At 27.0% G+C, this 20,417-nt stretch overlaps 1 protein-coding gene across 2 annotated transcripts in view; it reads right to left on the bottom strand.

Annotated features, from left to right (window-relative positions):
- Positions 1 to 1,208: 1,208 nt before the first annotated feature.
- The window catches only part of LOC113554128 (cAMP-dependent protein kinase type I regulatory subunit), a 72,343-nt gene continuing 53,134 nt past the window's right edge, over positions 1,209 to 20,417 (bottom strand). For both annotated transcript variants that reach the window (XM_026957834.1, XM_026957835.1), the window contains exons 5-7: positions 8,813 to 9,016; positions 6,710 to 6,797; positions 1,209 to 2,152 (exon numbers count right to left, since the gene is read on the bottom strand). In XM_026957834.1, coding sequence (XP_026813635.1) covers positions 2,068 to 2,152; positions 6,710 to 6,797; positions 8,813 to 9,016 — 377 coding nt within the window. In that variant the 3' untranslated portion in view covers positions 1,209 to 2,067. The remainder of the gene's footprint in view (positions 2,153 to 6,709; positions 6,798 to 8,812; positions 9,017 to 20,417) is intronic.

Here is a 20,417-nt window from a genome sequence, read left to right as displayed (position 1 = left end):
CACGTTGTCTCAATTCCAAGAATCCCCCTAAATACATAATACCAAAAAAAAAAAAAAAATAGTTTACTTTAAATTATTTTTTTTTTAAATTGTTCTGTATTTCATGAGCGATTATTGTGGGCGAAATTGTTATGTTTTATTATGATGTGTACGATATTATAAATTATAATATACTACACGTATGTAAATGATAAACACTAAGTCGTAGATTCTATTTTTTTATAGTCCGTGATTGCCAATGTTATTTTTGTTATCGCATTATTTACACTGTATAGTTATTATAAATGTATACCTACTGCTAATATAAATCGAAGAAAATAATTGATTACGTTGAAATCGACTTTCCCATTGTACACTTGCTTGAAAAAAATATTATTGAGACTTACGATTAAACTTATATTTGGTAAATACAACCTTAAATATAGACTGTTTTAATTTTTCAATGTTTTTATTAATGTTTTTAGTTAAGAGGACCGCTTGTAACGGCGCTTTGGTTTTTTTTTTTTATATCAGGTTATTATTATACCATAACAAATCCTGATTGTTTGCCGTTTCCTAGAGTATAGCATGTTTTCTTTTGAGACCATGGTTTTGGGTCTGTAATGTAAACTTAATCAATAATACAAATTACTTGTATCGTTCTTCATTTACTGCCTATAGAAATGTAATTGCCGAATTCGGAATTGCAATTAACACATTTTATTAATTTTTATTTTTCTCAATCATGGCAGATGACGATATTCATTAGGTAAAATAACACGAATCACAATTATTCATATGGCGAGCCGTTATGATTCGATACGATGTTTAAACTGCATTATTCTATAACCTTGAACTCCTTTCGTTATGCGATGCGCTGTCAAAATACAATCTCATGTTTTAAGTTTTATCAGACATATCATATAATTCATTACGACCCTTCAGACCATGTGTCATCGTTGGATTTCGTAAGGGAGGAAAATGCGTGTTTGATTACCTATTCGGATATAGGAGACGAACATTTATAAAGATTTCTGGAAGACACTACATTTGTTTATTTATATTATACGCTATATAGGCATTTGTTTGACAGCGTCCGACCCCTAAGCACCATATCTCGTTCTTGATTTGGGTCTATGTATATATCTTATTTTTGTGCGTATAAACAAAACATGTTCTCACACGCATCTCGGCGAAAAGGCAAAAAAAAAAAAAAAAAAAACAATCTGTTATTGTCGGAAACAAATATTTCTTGACTTTTTTTTTAATCGACTCTTCAAAGTGCTTGACTTATACAGGTGTATAAAATACATAATTTTACTTTTCGAAACAATTAAGATATCGGCACACATCTGGTTTCATAAAACGGAAAAAAAAATGTAAACATATAACATACATAATACAATTAAAATCATCTCTATACTATTTAGTGGAACAATACGTTACGTAGTCGATTAACTTTTGTTGTATACAACACATTTAAATGCAAAATGTCAACAGCGTTATTTGAATACAAAAAATATATATAAATATTGAATAATGTATAACTGTTAACCCTTTAACCGACCGTTGACTATGGTAGTGGAGAAAACGCAGTAGAAATAATATGCGATAGTAGCGTATAATATGTAATAATAATAATAATAATAATTAAACATTATATGAACAGTATATATTCTTGTGGTTTTAAGTCAGTTGAGCCGATCAACTAGTTAAACATAAAGGAAGAAAACGAAAAACAAAAAGAACTACATATATGACGACTTACTATTTCGTTTCTGACTGACAATGTTTCATAAATGTTAGTTTTAAAATGACTTGTAACAATAATTTATATTATTGATATTGCATGTCCTTTTTTTTTTACAATTTTTATCCACATAATAATAATAATAATAATAATAAAAATAATAATAATAGCGCGTTAACAAAACAAAAATTATAATTACGAAATTTGATTTAATCATAATTGCCTAATAGTATACAACACTGCAACGAAAATTTATAATAATAAAATAATAACCAATAATAGTTTTGAAAATGAAAACAAATAATAATATTATTGTTCGTTGTATATGTATATAAATCCTATACGGATAAGGATACGAAGCTGTTATATTGTGTGATGTTCCTTTTTAATATGTCAGCACATGGGCCCAACACTCTTTCAAACCTGAAAAAAAAATAAGAATATGTTTAATTATGTAGTAGCATTGTACATATTTAGTGACAATTCCACGTCCTCTACTAAACACGTATTATTATAATAATAAATATGGAGATAAAATACATTAAATAATAATATGTCTTTTTATTATGATTTATATTTTTCATCTCGCATACTTCTTTAGAAGCCACATTTCCCTTCTTTTTTGTCCTCTAATTGTCGTCATGTTTTACAAAAATAGACTATACATTTAACATAATAATGTAACATTTGTAATTTTAACGGAATTGTTCGTATACATTAGATTATATTCTAGCATACAGCATATTCTTATAATGGCAAACCCATTTCTATTTTGTTTTCTTTTTTACTGTGTATATCACTCAATTAGTGTTTTGTTTTTCATTACTTATAACGCAGAGAAATATATGAGAAACACGATTTTTTTTTTATTATTTAGTTAATAATGAAAGTAAATGTAGGTGTTTAAGATATTATTTTTCAATTGAATTGTTGACATTTGAATGAAATAGTAAGTATTTTTAAAAAACAAGTCAGTAAAATTGATGTGTTTTAATGAAAATACATAAAAAATGTAGTATGTTTAATTTATAAGAAAAGTTTATCATGATCGATCTATTAGATGACAAATTTTTGTTGTTACTATTCTCACTAGTGAAATTCAATATACTAATCGTTGTTGTATTATATCTCAGAAGCTCGTCTGGCTTGTCTTTTAAGCACGATATTAATTTTTTTTTAGAGTAAACGTAATATTTTCATAACACATTATCAATTATTTAGGTGATTTTGATGGATAGGTTTTATATTAAATAATAATAGTGTTATAATTGAAGATTGTATGAATATACAATCAGTACAGTTGAGTAACGATAATTCAAAACATTTTTAAGTCGAAATAATAATTATTTTTTTTCCCTTTAAGATTATCGAGACACGCCAACGCAAGTTCACCAATTATTTGAAAAAAAAAAAAATAAAGAAAAAACAATTCTAATAATCATTGGAATGATTTAAATGTAAGGTAAGAATAATTTTCACCAAGAGTAAAATATAGAATAAATAAACACTTTATTTATATTAACTATAGTAATTGTTCTCAGCATTATTATAGTAATTAATTCTGCTAGAGGCAAAGTTATAGTACAATTTATATTTGCTTAGTAACTTGTAACAATTTTTTTTTACATAACACGATAAATTTATTACATACCGTTCATAATAAATCTGTTCATTCACAGAAATTTGAAATTTCCGGTTAGTGGATACACGTTATATGACATGCGCACAATTGGAATATTATAAATCGTTTTTCATAGTTTTAGTAAAAATTCTAAAGCGTTTTTTGAAGAACGTCAACATTTTACTGCGTTGTTTCCCGTATTCTTGGTACATATTGTATAATTTTCCACTCAGAAGACTAGTTTTAATTAACGAACTCACTTCCGTATTTTTGTGAGTGTCAGGTCGTTTACAGATATTACTTACTGGCATTCGGTACATAAAATAAGTGGCGTATAGGTTAAGTTTTCCAGGCGAGGAAAAATAATAAATATTCTGTGTGCGTAGATAAGGTAAATTGCTTAATTAAATAAATTATTATTTAATACGTGAAAGTCACTGGTAATGAGGTGCTTTAAAATTATTTAGGTCATATTGTGTAGAACCTATAAAACACATACGCATTAATTAGGTTACAGATGTTTAAATACGCTGTTTAGACAGAAGTCTTATAGTGGATTTATTCATCTTACTTTACCCGTATGCAAAAGATATTTTCAATAAATGAGCAATTAACATTTGAAATTATTGAAATGCGAAGACTTTATTATTTGAAACAGCATTTATATTGCATTATATAGCAAGTTATATAGAGCAAAAATAGTTAATTAAAATCAAAGATATTTAAGGAAAAATGTTATGATAATAAACAAAGAATATTTTTAGTAATAAGTACTATAAAGTGTATCTAATATGAAATAGGAATACATCTAAAGGAAAAATATTTTCAAAATATTTTTTAACAAATAAAAATATTTAGAATTGTCAAGATGTAGATATTAAAAATATAATTATAATATACTCATTTTATAAATTTTGGATAGTTCGTTGTACTTTCAATCGAAAATTCGGATTTAAATTTAAAATTGAATAAGATAAATATTATTTATTTATTTAATAAGAGAAAACTTTTATTATAAGAGAAAATAGTAGCACTTAAGACATACAAATAATCATGGAAGTGGTAAATTCGACATTTTTACATTTTAATACAAGTAATTTAAATGACTCTTAAAATTAAATAACTGAAGAATCAAAAATCAATCTATCAATTTTATGATATGAACTAGAAACGTATTTTACGTTTGAACATGATAAATTATTGCTACTATGTGACATTAATATTATTTATAGTATTGATTGCTAGACTGTATCTAATATTTGATGAATGAAAGACAATTTTGCGAATACCACATATTATATGAATTTATTACACGCTGTGTATATAAAATAGAATTACCTAAAGATTATTTAAGAACTGTAATGCATAATGTATATTAAATATTATGATGTATGATTACTATAAAATTATGTCAACATATTTAAGAAAAATGAAAAAAGATATAACTGTAACCAATTAATTGACAGCATATGGTTTAAAACGAATAATAAAGTACTATAAAAGTTTCCCATGAAATACGTCTATACCCCACATGATGCCATAATAAAACTTTTACTTTGAACTTAAAAATTTTTCCAAGTGTAACGAATAAATATGAAGTTAAACTCAATGTTTTAAACTCGTTTAAAGTAAAATTTAAAATTAGAAAAGTGGTAATGCAGAATACATAGCATACAATATATAATTTTAAATTCATGTTGTATCACATTAAACGACTTATTATACCAATCTATTGTTGGAGTTATATTAATATAATATGGTATGTGATGATGTCTCGGGAGAAGGGTACCGCGAGATCCTATCACAGATCACATTTAAACTTTTAACCCCAAGAGGTTTTTTTTTTTAAAAAACAATTTTAACGCATAAATATTGCATCGAACCGCATACACGGAATTTTTCCAGGATAATATTCTTAAATATTATTTTGACTCTTAGTGCATTATTTTTGTACAATAACGGCTTAGGTACACACAATTTTAATTATGATATTACCATTTAATTGCGTGACGTACTATTTAATATTCACCGGTATATTAAAGTTTTCTATAAGTAATTGGATTGGATGGTATTTGTGACCCAAATAAAACTATGGGGGGTAAAAAGTGAAAAGTCATCTACAGAACAATTTTATCGATTCACACTTTATACGAAACACCGACTTAAAAATAATTTCAACTAGTATGAATCTAAGTGGCGATGACCACATCTCATATAGAAAAATGTACATAGTTTTATGTTTTCGTATTTTTCTAAACATACAAACTATACTTATAATAAACAATATACTATAAGTATATTGTTTATTATAAAGTTGATAATTACAAAAGAAGAATCGAATCTATATTATTATTACTTATATAAATACGCAATGAGTTACAGTGAACTTTCGAACAAAATATATTTTAAGAGGATGGAATATAAATCGTTTTGTTCGGTTAAAATCCTTGAACTGAACTAAAGGAAATGTTCACTTGAAATTAAGATTAAGTTCTAGTTTAGAGTAAAAAGCTTTTAAGAAAATATAATTCAAGGAAAACTATACATTCTATGGTTTTTGTAAATTGTATTAATTTATTTATCTTCTCAGTAGAAGTTTATAGGTAAACGAAGAGCGAATATTATAGCTGTACATTAAGCAAGGAAAAATGCAATTATGTATGTGATTATATGTTGCAAATCTACAAGTTAAAATAATATACTAAAAACAAAAACAATAATATTAACTTGTTAATAAAAGGAATAAAAGGCTAACTAACTCAAATATATTCGATTATTTAGTATTAGTAAAAATAAAATAAAAGTGATCAAGAATGACATTTATTTTTATTACTACATTTTAAAAAATATTTGGTTTATTCAAAAACGATACAGAGTTGAGTACTTTTTAAAAATGATTTTACTTGAATTTACATTATATTTACAAGTTTTTATTTCCAAGTGGGTATTTAAGATTTATAAAAATATAAAAATTGGCCATTAAGACAATAAATGGATACATCAATATTCTAAATAGGTACATAGAATTTCCATTCAAATTCATATATTATGTACTACGTACATTGCGTACAATATTTAGTTCAAGAAATTGAAACATTTTAATTCCTATCGTAATTACGGTCTATAATAATATATTATTTTAAACGACTCAAACGCACAAAGAAGTTATTTATTGTTATCAATATATCCCCTGTTCCAGGCAGACTTTTAAGCTATTAAAGAGTTCTGTGACGCATTACGTATAACATTCGAGGAGGCTTTTAACATCTACCAGATATCCGGTGTACGAAAATAATGGATTTCGTCCGACTCACATCGTTAGAAAGGATAAATAACATAATATTATTATCATACATTACCTGGCCCGATCGAGTTTCACACACTTCAGCGGACCATTGGCGACGACAGTCGCTGCTCGTGGACGGTCTAGTAACAGTGCAATTTCACCTGAAACAGAATGTTTAGAATATTGCAATCATTAACGATGTTGATCAATTAGCCGGCGGCGTAAACGGTTACGGTAGTATGAGGCTATTGCGCGCATTTCAATCAACGATACGAATAAACGGCGTTTTTCGTCTGCAATCTATATCGGATGTCCTGCGCGCAGCGCCCGATCGATGTGAGTCTCCGGTGGACAACATATACGACAGTAGATTTGGAAGTATACAAATTGAACGCATTAGACACGTCGTACATATATCCACGACGACTGTTGGAACCATGCCACCCTTGTACGCGGGACAGGAGATGAAACGAGCAATAACTCGTAACGAGCGTAATTTTTCATCGCATCAGTCGAGTCCGGAGTTTCAATTGACGCAGACGGCGATCGAACCGCAGCGATTGGGAAGGTTTTTCGGACGATTTCGTCACATTTCTCCGAGACCGTAGAATTTTGGACGGACGGAGATCAGCATTCATAGCTACGCGCAATACCTACGCGGTTCACTTCGCCGGATACCGACGAAAAGCTCCTATAATCCGGTGTGCGCGTGACGAGAATTTAAAATTGGATCCGCCGGCGATGTACACGCGTTACGCGTTTATACGCGATAAGATATCCGACTGCGAGTGTTGACGTTTACCAATCATTATGGATCATTCATTAGAGATACAAATAGGTATAGATAAAATAGACGAAATAATCAAATACAGATAATGAGATAAATAAATAGTTTAACATAATAACAAATTTATTATATCGCGATAATCATTTATTGATCACAAACACGGTGAAAACTATCCTAAGACTTATAGTTGCAAAGTATTCCTCCGATCTTACAACTTCAATTTTTTTAGTTACATTATTATTTTTCAATTGCGTTTTATACTGAACCCCTGCTGCCGTGAAATATTGCGATAGAGCGACAACGTCTTAATATTATTGAAAATATCTTATAGTGTCGCGCTTCAAGTGAGGTCAACATTTACCAAACACTGATAATTGTAAACGTCAACAGTTGCCGGTGAATGGCCGCGTAGACCGTCAACATGCACATATTGTGGTCGTATACATATTATTATATCGTACCTATTGATCACCGTACGTATGTCATAACACATATATTTACACCATCACGACAACGAGATAATCAACATTTACAGATGCGTACTTCGCACGGTGATAGATTGTGTGACCCGAAGGCGACATGGCTTGGCATTTACAAAGTCTTGTGTACGGGCGCGTGTCCTGTACACAGATCTGCTGTAGTGACGTCAAGCGTGACCGACGACGTTATACTCTATACAGGGGCGCACAATGGTAACAAACAGTCACTTACGCTCTCCCTTTTATCTATTGAAATTATTGCGTTCCTTTCACTGATTTTCTACAAATATCGGTATAAGATTTTTTTTATACTATTTAAGGATTGTTGTGTCTGTTGAATCACTATACACAGATGGGGTGGGTTAGCCACGAATTATTATTTTTATTACAGCTAGTTTTAATGTATACATTATAAACAAAAATGTATTTCGAGCACAATCGACACCGATGTAGTGATATAAATTATAATTTATCGACGGCACCAAATTCCGTGGAATCTATTAGTATTCCTTAGGAGTAACGATTGACTCATTATTATCATACGACTTTTGCGCGCCACCTTTGCATATACGTATTACATGCATACACTGTGCGTGTATGCATATCCATAACGGCGTGTTGATATCAGGGTGAGTAAGAAGTGTGTGTGCGGGAGGGTAAAAACTACAAGAAGCGAGGAAGAGAGCGGGGTTGGAGGAAAGACTAGAGTGGAGTCAATAATTTTATTTCTACCCACTCTCGGCCCTTTTACTCCAACGTTCGAGTTTCGCTTCTCGCGAAACGTAACCGTCGGCGGTCTCGTTAACTCGAGTGCGTTATCGTTATAAGTACCTATACATTTTTATACTTATAGTATACATACAGTGCATACAATATACACAATACATATATAGAAGGTAAGTATATATACCAAAATAGTCGGACGGTGCGAGTCTGCCAACTTCGATCAAAGTCTCTCCTTCAACCCTCTGCTGTAGGACGAGCGCCGTTCCTTCGACGATTATGTAAAAATCGTCTCCTTGTTCGCCTTGTCTGACAATCGTTTCGCCGTCATCGAACGATACGGGTTCCAGGGCATCGGCCACGGTCAGTCTCTCCCATTTGTCTAGACTCTCTGTGAACATACATACGCATACAGGTGTAAAATTTATCATCATACATTGATAAATACATTAATTTAAAGATAAGTAAATAAAAATTAATTATTTTTTTTTATCAATTCAGAATAGAAAATCAATGAAATATAACATTATTTCTTATATTACGTTTATCATGATATCAATAACATATATAATAATTAAAATATTTATAATATTAAAATGTTTGTACTCATTATTAGAATATTGTTAACAGAATTTTAAATACATAGGAAAACCAGAAAAGCTATTTAGTTATTTAAGTAGTTTCGATTATTGGTATATCTCGTTTTTGAGTAAATTATTATAATGGATGTTTTAAATTTGAATCTGTCGAGAAAAGATTACATACATTTTAATGCAACACGGTTTTTAAAGGATACTAATGTTAACTTTTATTTTTAAGAAATATTCATAGTTAATTTATATTACTGTGATGGTAATTTATTTTTCTACTAGTATACATACGGTAGATTGAACTAATTTTTGGCAAAAATATTGCATTCATTATATATATATATATATATATCATTGACATTGACTGATAAGTCTATCATAAAACGTGATGTACAATACAATTGTGTAAATAAGTCCGTGGTATAAATAGCTTAAAATTGGTTTAAATATATACAAAAAGTATTGTATACATGAATACATAGAAAACGTATATATAAATAATTCATAAACATTTCAAGTAAAACAAAACTACAAAAGTAAACAAGTAACAGTAAAATAAAAAAAAATCGTTTGAGGAAAAATCGTTGTTTTACGTTAAGTTTACGTCTTATAAAGCTTATTAAAAATAATTTGGATAAATGTAATTTCAATATCTTGGATCTGTTGTATAAAGAACTTATAAAGAACTATATATTAAATGTAATACATTTTTCAAGCTTTTTGACTTGGAAACTAAAATATCAACACAAATTTAAAATTTTTTAAAATTTAAAATAAATATCTGAAAAATAGTCAAAATAATCTATAAATCATATCATATATATACAGAAAATACTAGTATGAGTATTTGGTAATAAATTCAAGTTTTTAAAATTTTTAATTAAAAAAAAAAAATTGATTTTGTCAAAAACTTGAGTTATGTAATTATTCTCGGTGTTCTGTATTATTTTTTTTTCAGTTATTTTAAAAAGTATTTTATAGTTTTTATTTGTGATTATAAACTAGATTAAATGTTCCATCAAAAGCCACCCATATTCGAGTATTTTATTTTCTGAATTAAAAGCGTCTATCATCGATCGCATCACCCGTAAGCAATATATAGGTACATATATATGCTTGTACATATTATTAATGGATGGTAATTAATGGTTCGAATAAAGTGCTGAAACAGCTATTTTAATATGTTTTCAATGCGTCTCGTCGCATTGTGTTGATATTTATAAACGATATACACACATTATCGATGTATTATATCTATATCGTATAGGCATTTCACGTTAAGTGCAATTTTTAATGAACAGAGTTCAATCAAACAACAGTAATGGTTACTGTTGGCAAATATCGACGTTGATTGACAGTATAAAATAATTAAATAAGATTATATTATAGAGATTAATTATGGGGAAATGAGTAAAAAAGTTTAAATTAAACGTTTTCTACAACTGTGTGGTACATACAATATATATTTGACGGTTTCCGATAGTGAAATTATTTACACATTGTATGTAAATTCATTGGAAACGAGTTTTGAAGTTCTAATTTTCATTTACAGGTTTGTATATTAAGTAAATTTATTAATTTGTAATAAGAAAATTATAATTTGATTTTTTTTTCTACGAGTTGTTAGCAAATAATAATATTATTATATTAATACAATTCAAAACAAGTTTCTAACGCACAACCATTTTAACACTAAAATATCTTACTAACAATTTTTAAGAATTCATTACAACAATTTTGACTGTGGTTTAATTTATGTAGATAAATCCACTTACATTACAATAAATGTATTTAGAAATAAAGATCACGTTCAGGACCTGTATAAAACTAGCTAGACTTAACATCTTTTATTTTGTTTCCCTGCAGGATATATCAGCTAAAGTTAATAAAACTTGGGTTTATAGTTTTACATACAACCAAAAGTTTAATATATTTTTCTCGCGCTTCTCCGTAGAGTATACTACGAGTGTTGTATATTTTTATAAATATCCATAAACAAAATGGTAAATTCAAATTGTTGTTCGTTTAGTACATTTTATGCTGATGTGGAAAACACTGTATGAGAAAAAATATTTAATAAATTTGTTTGGAATAAAATCAAAATCCAGAAGTAATCATGACTGAACTATAGACAATATCTAAATTAAAACTAATTTTATAAAAATCAAAAAAATTATATAATAAAAGCGGTAAGATCTTTGGCTTTCACACATTTCATTTACTCATATTTAAATATACCTATTATGCATTTAAACAACTTTTCAAACAGTAAAAAACGCTATAAACTTAGTATATATTTCTGACTATTAAAAAACCAATTCAGCTCAGATTTTTTTAACATGATAGATTCAAAATTGGGTAATATATCAGACGATACAATTGTTTATGAGTGCATTATCTACATACGTTTTGTTTATAAATTTAGAACATTTCTACAAATATGGTCACTTTGGCGGAGTTTACAAAGAATAACATTAACTAAATACTAATTGGAGTATGTATTAACGTCAACTGACCTAAAATTAAACTATATTATTATTGGTCTATATGATTTGTATACAGAGAACTATAATTGATGTTATTATTGTGCTAAATAAATCAATATTACGGATTTTGACTCATACGACGGAGAATTAACAGCCATTAATTATAACTAGATTTATATGATAATTGTATATTTTGAATTTACCCTCAAGGATCTTTCACGGATTTCCAAACCCGATATTGTATGTAAATTGTAATATCAAAGCAAATCGGTGTATTCCGTAACATGCTTAAAAACTCGAATATGTTTGTAAGCCAAATAATGTTTTTTTTTTTTTTTTTAATAGACGCAAGTAATTACTTACTAAGCATAGAAGTCAAAAGACAAGAATATAATATGATTATTTTTGTATATTATTATTTAATTTAACTTTCATCATCAGATAATATTGCATCACGGTAGATACGGTACCGATTAAATTCATAATAGGAATCAAAAATAAAAAAAGATTTTTAAAATAACATGTTTATATAAACTATAATTACTAGTATACCTATATATATAAAACCATTGCATTGTGTAAGTACATAATTATATACATACAGAATGATACAATTTAAATAATATTAATAAATAAATTATGTAGTTTGTGATGAAAATATCTCGTAAAATAATTTTGTTTACCTAAGTTTTAATACTACTTACTTAAAAATAAAGATACACTATAAATATATTAATATCTAATATAAAATAAAACTATCCATTAGTTATAAAATGTGATATTAATTTATTAATTTAATATTAAATTTAAGTTTCAAATTTGTTAAAACGATTAATCAACCTTATCTTTGCGTAGGCGAGTACCTTTAATACGAGTATACAAAGTCACGCAAGTGTGAAAGACTGCAAGTAGGTATAATGTAAAAAATATATGTTTTTTTTTAAATGATTTAAAAACCTAATTGTTGATAACAATTTTTAAGCAACGTGTTCATAATAATAATAAAAAATAACGTTTTTTATGTACATAACGCATGTTTGGGATTTGTTTTCATGTACCTATTAGGTTCTCACTATTTTTCATCATCATGCATAATCATTAATCATATAAGGTGTTTTCTAAAAACATGATAATGTGCAAACGACACCATATTGTTCTACGGCATTAAAATAATTATTTTCATTGTATACATTAGGTTTTGTTGTTTTTGCCTCCCACGAACAAAAACAATATCCAAAAGACGCGAGAATGGATCCGTTCTTAATTTTTATTTTCCAAGGTAAACCCTTATAATTATGTTTTTCTTTCTTTTATTCGTTGTGACCATTAGTCCTTAACAAAGATGAATGAATCTATTTCTTGAACGTAGAGCGTTTGGGAGACGATACTCTTTAATTATATTTCACCCACCATCACTTTACTGCTATGTAAATAAAAGGTAAATTTCCCACTATCATTAACGAGGGTTAAATATACAATTGATTTTAATCAATACAAAGCGAAAAAATCTGGATCAAGGTTTTAACAAACCATGAAATAATAATCTTGACATTTAGGATGTAAAAAAAAAGAAATTAGAACAGGCTTTAGCAATATAATTTTCATTTTTATCGTTAAATGTTGGCATTTAAAAATATCGTCAATTATATGGTTTACTATCAGCTAGCCATTTACATGTTCGGTCAAGTTGCAAAATAAGTTTTATACTTTATTCAATAATTTTCACAAATATGTTCTAGTTTTTAAGTTTTTGTATACTAAATTAACCTTAGATTAATACAATTTTTTAAATATTTGTTACTTATTTGGGTTAATCCGTCAATTTTTATTTTTATACATAAATTAAAATAAAATATTTGTAAAATGTTATTGTGTATTATATAATTAGCTAGAATTTTTTCACACTTTTTTATTTCATTTGGAATGTAAATTACCTACAATTATTAAAATTAATAATAATATTTTTGCATTTAATAAAAAGTAGATGATTTTTAATAAATTATAATCTGAGAAACTGAAACTAAAAAAAAATTGTTTATAATAATATCATATAAGTATATTGTTTAATAATATCATTTATTGAAACCTTTTAAATGATTCTTTGATCAAATTGTCTGTAAATAAGTATGTCATAGGCGGAAATCCATTGAAAAAGTTGGGGGGCTACGATTTTTTTCATAAACCAAAGCCGTTAGAAATGTATTAATTGTATGTAATATGTATGTATAATCGACTTTATTTTCATTTTCATTTAGCGAGATAGATCTCTAAAACTGGAGAGCGAATTTTGTCGTTTGGGGTCTTGTTAGATTCACATTGGCTAAGAGAAGTGCAGTGAAGATTTTCAGAACTTAATATTTTATAATTAATTCACTACAGAGCTTCAAAAAAAAAAAAAAAATTAAAACACATTTTATAGGGAGTTTTTTTTTATGTTTTTCAGCTTTATAGCTTTGTAGTGAGTTAACAATTGAAGATAAAGTTCTGAAAATCTTCACAGCATTTCTCCTAGACTAAGTGAATCTAACAAGACCCCAAATAACAAAACCTGTTTTCCAGTTTCAGTAATCTACCACTCTAAATGAAAATCTTGTAAAAAATAACAATTTTTTTAACTGTGAAAAATTCTTATACACGGTGATTCTTTTATCATAAAATACTCATTATTTAAAAAAGTATTTATGTATTTGAAACAATTTTTTTTCATAGTTTCAGGTTTTTTTAAAAAGACAAATTTTTTATTAAAAAATTATATTTTTTAAGATTTTTACTTTTTTGTATGATATTATAGAGTTTTATTTTCACATTTCAAAGCAGAATAATTTTCTGAGTATTTTGATAAATAAAAATAGAATTTAGGGCGAGTAGTTGAGTTATAAGTATTTAAAGTTTATATGCGTGGAGTGGAGTGGTACGGAATTATCCAGCAAAATGTTGGTCCACTACTCCGCTTGTCTAAACTTTAAATATACGTTATATCTCATTATAACTCATTAACTACTCGCCCTAAATTCGATTTTTATGTACCAAAATATTCAGAAAATTATTCTGCTTTGGATTATGAAAATTGAAATTAAAACTCTATGTTGTCATTTTAAAAAGTAAAAATTTTAAAAAAATATAAGGATAAAAAATATTTAAAAATATAATTTTTTAAAAAAAACTTGAAACTATGTAAAAAAATATTTTCAAAAACATAAATACTTTTTTAATTAATGAGTGTTTTATGATAAATGAATCACCGTGTATAATAATTTTTTACAGTTAAAAAAATTGTTATATTTTGTTATATTCGAGTATTAGACAGACGATAAAACCAATCACTATAGTGACAGTGTTTCAACTTATAATTTTAATTTTCGTATAAAATATTATGTAAAATATTATACAAACAAATTTATAACATATTATGTATTATATTTCTTGTGTTTTAAGAATATAATATATAAAAATGAAACTACAACATTTTTATGTTTGTAAGAATGTTTAGAATGTTTGAGGGGGTTTGGTGGGCTTTTTTTTTTTTGGAGGGGGGCTAAGCCCCCTCAAAACCCTCTCCCGATTTCCGCCAATGAGTATGTCAAATATTTATACTTAAATTATTATTATTGTCGATCGATTATTATTATCAACTATTATAAAAGGCTTCATTAAATGTGTTTGTTGAGTTCATGATTGTAAAACAAGTAAAATATTTATTTAAGTATTCTTTTTATATAAATTTAATCTTTTTTAAAACCATTTAAATTATATACGATGTGTTAAAAAAATTCTAACAATGTTTACAATACGTGAACAAACAAAATTAGTATTTACAATGTTTAAAGGAAAAATCTGAGTTGAAAAAATTGGTATGCATACATTTCACAGTATATAAAATGGTAAATTTCTATATTTATACTCGTTCGAGAGTATCTTTCAACTTCTTATTTTGATAAAAAATTTAACTTTTTCCAACGAGTGTAATACATACAAAAAATATACACCATTTTTTTTTCAAAATAAGTAATCTTATCGCGTTATAATATTAAATAGATACCTACAAAATTATTTTTATATACGAATAGCTAGAATAATTAATTGACAAAAATATATCTAATTCTACAAACCAAAATTAAAAAAATAATTAATTAATTAATTAATTAATTTTTTCTATGAAAATTACCTTTTTCTTTTAAATTATATTTCTGTGCTCTATAAACTAAATGTATATAACTAATAGTTAGGCTGAAAAAGTCAATTAATATTTTAACTCGTAGAGTTAACTTTACAATTAAACGGTACTCTTACTTAATAACTTGTAAAAGTTATAAGATAAGTAGAAAGAAGAAACTTCTCTTAATTAAAAATTAGTTACATATTTTTTTAAATTTTAAATTATTTTTTACAATAGATTTTAAACCACTTTTAGTAATCATATTAAAATAAGTACGAGTATATAAAAACAAAAAAAAGATACAATGATTGAAATTCATAATAACGGAAGTTATTAATTATTTAGGTTATTATTACCTATTGTTGGTTAATTTTTTATGAGATCATAGAACAAACGTCTTTTCAAATACAGAGCATTTTGGGAATATGTGATTTTCTATAGATATGTAAACAACGTCTTATAAGTTAATTTGATCTTTCTTAAAATCTAGAAAAAATGCAATATTTTATTATTATTATTATTTTTTGTTAATTCATAAATCGTAAAAAACAAGATATATTTAAAATGTATGGTTAATTTTAGAAAATAAATAATTCAGTAAGATAGAAATTAGTTGAAAAAGTAAGTTGTTATGTAACTTAACTCAAATTTTCATAACTATAATTCTTTCTTCTTTTTAAAAATGTTGTATAGTTAAAATAAGTAATACATAATACAGTAAATCGACAATATTTTGTTCCTGATTTCTTTCCTACGCTTTATTCAATTTTCTATGCCTACTAATCCTTTAAAAGTATATTGGCGCCAAGACTGCGAAGACTGGCGAATTAATTAGATCTGTATCTAGAACATCAAATGACGACCTGATGAAAATGTTTATGTCCTTTAAATCCGACGTACTTGCTGAAAATAAAGAACTTCCTGACTCACAGTCTTTAAAATTGAAAACTTTGAAAGAAGAAATGAAAAAAGTTTTGGAACAACTTAAGGAGTTCAAAGCTGAAAATTTAATGCTAAAATGCGAAACCGATGCTTTCAAATTAAAATTTAGTAGCCACTAAAACAAAAATTCTTCTACTCGTTCCTCCTATATTACCTCTTAAATTCTGCAATAATCATTTGTACGCAATTGCTGTGCATTATATAAAATACTTTATCATATGTGTTACGGAATCTACCTCTTTAGCAGTGGCTGATCAAATATCTCATACCAAATGTACAGTTGATAAATATTTCAATGTATTATGGTTAGACTGTTTTTTCTTATTTCAATTTAAACTGTTTAGGTTAACAAAATTCCAATAATTCTTCAAAATTAAATTACAAAAATTGTAAATAATGAAGAGTTACAGAGCTACTAATTTTATAATTATTAATTATAAATATATTATTTGGTAGGATAAAAAAATTATTTTTTTTTTAAATAGTTTTTTAAAACTTAAAACATTTTATACAGAAATTAATAAATTATAAGTAGAAAATGTGACACACATTCAATTTTTGAAATGTCATCTTTGAAAATCTCAGGAATTTTCGATAAACCCACGATAAATTTCAAAATAATGTATGAAACATAATAGCAATAGTGGTTTAATATATATATATATATATATATATATATATATATATATATGTGTTAAGGTGTATGATCGCATGGTAGTAAATGTTGACAGTCACCGGTGTATGTTGACATTTACTAATAATTTTGGTAAATGTTATCAATTATTTCAAATATTTTAGGATGCGGACATCAATCAGTATTTTTTGACATGCGCAATAGTTATTTAGTGAATGTCTGACAACATATATAATCAAATAAATAGCTAATAAATTCATAAATATAAATAGTTTAACAAATTAATTTTTTAATTTATAGTTTAGGTAGTATATAATATTTTGTGAGTTTTATTTATAACAACACGGTAAGCTATCGTGGCATTTACTGTTACAAAGTATTCCCTTATTCTTACAATTACATTTTTTTTTTACAATTACATCGTACATAACCTTTGCCACCACTTTCGAATACAGCTGTAGATACCTGTCTCAAAGATATTTACTTAATACCTTGACGAAAATAAGAAATATATTTAATAAGTGATGTGCAACTTCTTCTGCAGTTTTAGATTTCAAAGGTTTTAATTGAATAAACTTGGTTAGGTGATCCTGATATTTTAATACAAATTCAGCATCTTTGCAATTTTGCATATCTACCAAGTCTACTTGATATCGGGAATTAAGTTCACAACTTATAATAGGTTTGATTACAATACCTTTTTTTGGAACTTTTTGTTTAGTTTGGCATTGAACACATAAACTTAAAAATAACATAACAACTTCAACGATTGACAATCGGATTGTCTCATGTAGTCATGCGATAACATTACTAATGTCCAAAAGTCTCTAATGCATATTGTGCTTGGGCAATAACGTCTTAATTTTACAAAATAATACAAAAATACCGTTTACATACATCGTGCTTAGTGTGGTCAACATTTACTAAACACTGAATATAAATGTCAACAATCACCGGTGTATGAACGTGTTAAGACAATTTTGTCAACATTCACTACGATTTTTGGTAAATGTCAACATACACTGGTGACTGTCAACATTCGCCTACTGCGGTCATACACCTTAACATATATATAAATAATCGTTTTTAAACTATTATAATACTATACCTACCACTTGATTTTTATCATAACTTATAAAAATGTACTGAGAATTTTTATTTTTGAACTAAACTGAACCACATTCAAAGTTAGAGATAGAAGAAAATTTATTACTCTCAAAGTTTTGACAGACTTGTAAAATAAAAAATTTAAATATATATTGTGTATGAAAATAATATATTTATTAATATGAAGTTATTGAATATAAACTGATAGTTTTTTTCTATTTAAAAAAATACATGTTATCTGTCAAGTTATTTATGTGTGCTTTTAAGCGTTTATGTTGCTATAATAGATTTATGAGTAAGATTAAATTATATACAAATGAAAAATAAATTTATGATAGGCTAAACGATTTACTAATATGCGAAATAAACATAATTTTAATACTGAAAACTGAAAACTGTTAAAGTCTACGAAAAAATGTTATAGCTTAAATTATTGCAAAACTAAGGAAGAATCTATAGATAGGAAGGGCGATCAACGAGCAGGATTGAAATCTTATTTGACAAAGTCTTTCGAAATATAAACTGGTCGGATTTTCATAGCTCAATTCATGGTAGGCACTTGGAATCGTATTGCTTATACAATTCGCAACGTGCTATATGGTCGCGGATTGTTGTATTGTGTGCGAAAATACAAAATAACATTACACACAGGAACGCACAAATGAATATATTATTTTACCGTTCGCGTTTGAGTTATTTTCAATTATTTTGACCTATCAGTGATCGCTTAATTAAACGCATGATTTTACTCAATATTATAGAGTATACAACATGAAATCAGGTTTGTTTGTCATTCGGAGTTTCAATTGGGTCGCACCTTTTCTTTTGTATTCGTAGCATTGGAGCAGATTTGATAGTCGGCATACGAATTAATATCAGCGTGACATCGGAGCAACCGCAAACAACAATTGGAATTCAGGCACAAAACGATATATACACCTATAAGTGATGTATCAAAGTTTCAAAGTATAATCAGTTTTAAATTGATTTGTATTTTCTATACCAGACGTATATTTTGTATGTCGATGCATATAATACCTTTATCACTTTATCAGAGAAACACGAAAATTAATACGATTTTAATTATTTTAATATTATACACTACGCAGGGGGATTCGCCATGTAAACTCGCCTAAATTTTTTCACTTAAATACAATTTTGATTTTTAGAATTTTCAAGTATCTATACTTAAAATAATATTGGATCTAATATTTAATATACTTGGACAATTTTAATAAATTATAAGTTTTGATAGATTAATATAAATTAATGCATTTTTTAAATTACTCTATCCCTCAAATCTTCTAAACGTATTATCATTGACCAATCATCCTTAGTACACAAAGTTAAATAATTCTTAAAATACTTATATGCGTTTGAATTTTGATTTTAATATGTCAAAATGAGGCGTCTAAGAATATTGGAATTTGTTTTTCCGCTGTATATACTACAATACTGCCATTCGGGTACGCCATTTATGATAATAGTCCTCCCGCGTCGTTGATGTGATAGTTTTATGTCTGTGAAGTTATCATTGGACATTATGGAACGTGTTTTGGGGAATCTACGTCGAATAAAGAAGTAGTGGTACCGAAAGTCTGTCTTTATGATGCAATCACTTTGATTACCACCAGTTTACCAGTTTACTCGTCGCGTATTCTAAACGTCGTTATGGGAAAACTTATTCTTCTACAACGGTTTTCTTGTTTTCGAAAGTTGCGACTCATTAAGAACTTGAATTAATTGCAAAGTCGCTAAGTTAATTGGCCGTATAATAATAAATTCCAGGTTAAAATAATGTTATGATTTGCTGTTGAAATTACTAACTCTTTTTTCTATGGCTAGGAATAATAATTATAAGTAAGGAATTATTGTCG

Source organism: Rhopalosiphum maidis, chromosome 2, assembly GCF_003676215.2.
Source record: "Rhopalosiphum maidis isolate BTI-1 chromosome 2, ASM367621v3, whole genome shotgun sequence".
Lineage (NCBI taxonomy): Eukaryota > Metazoa > Arthropoda > Insecta > Hemiptera > Aphididae > Rhopalosiphum > Rhopalosiphum maidis.
This window is presented reverse-complemented; position numbering and strand designations above follow the sequence as displayed.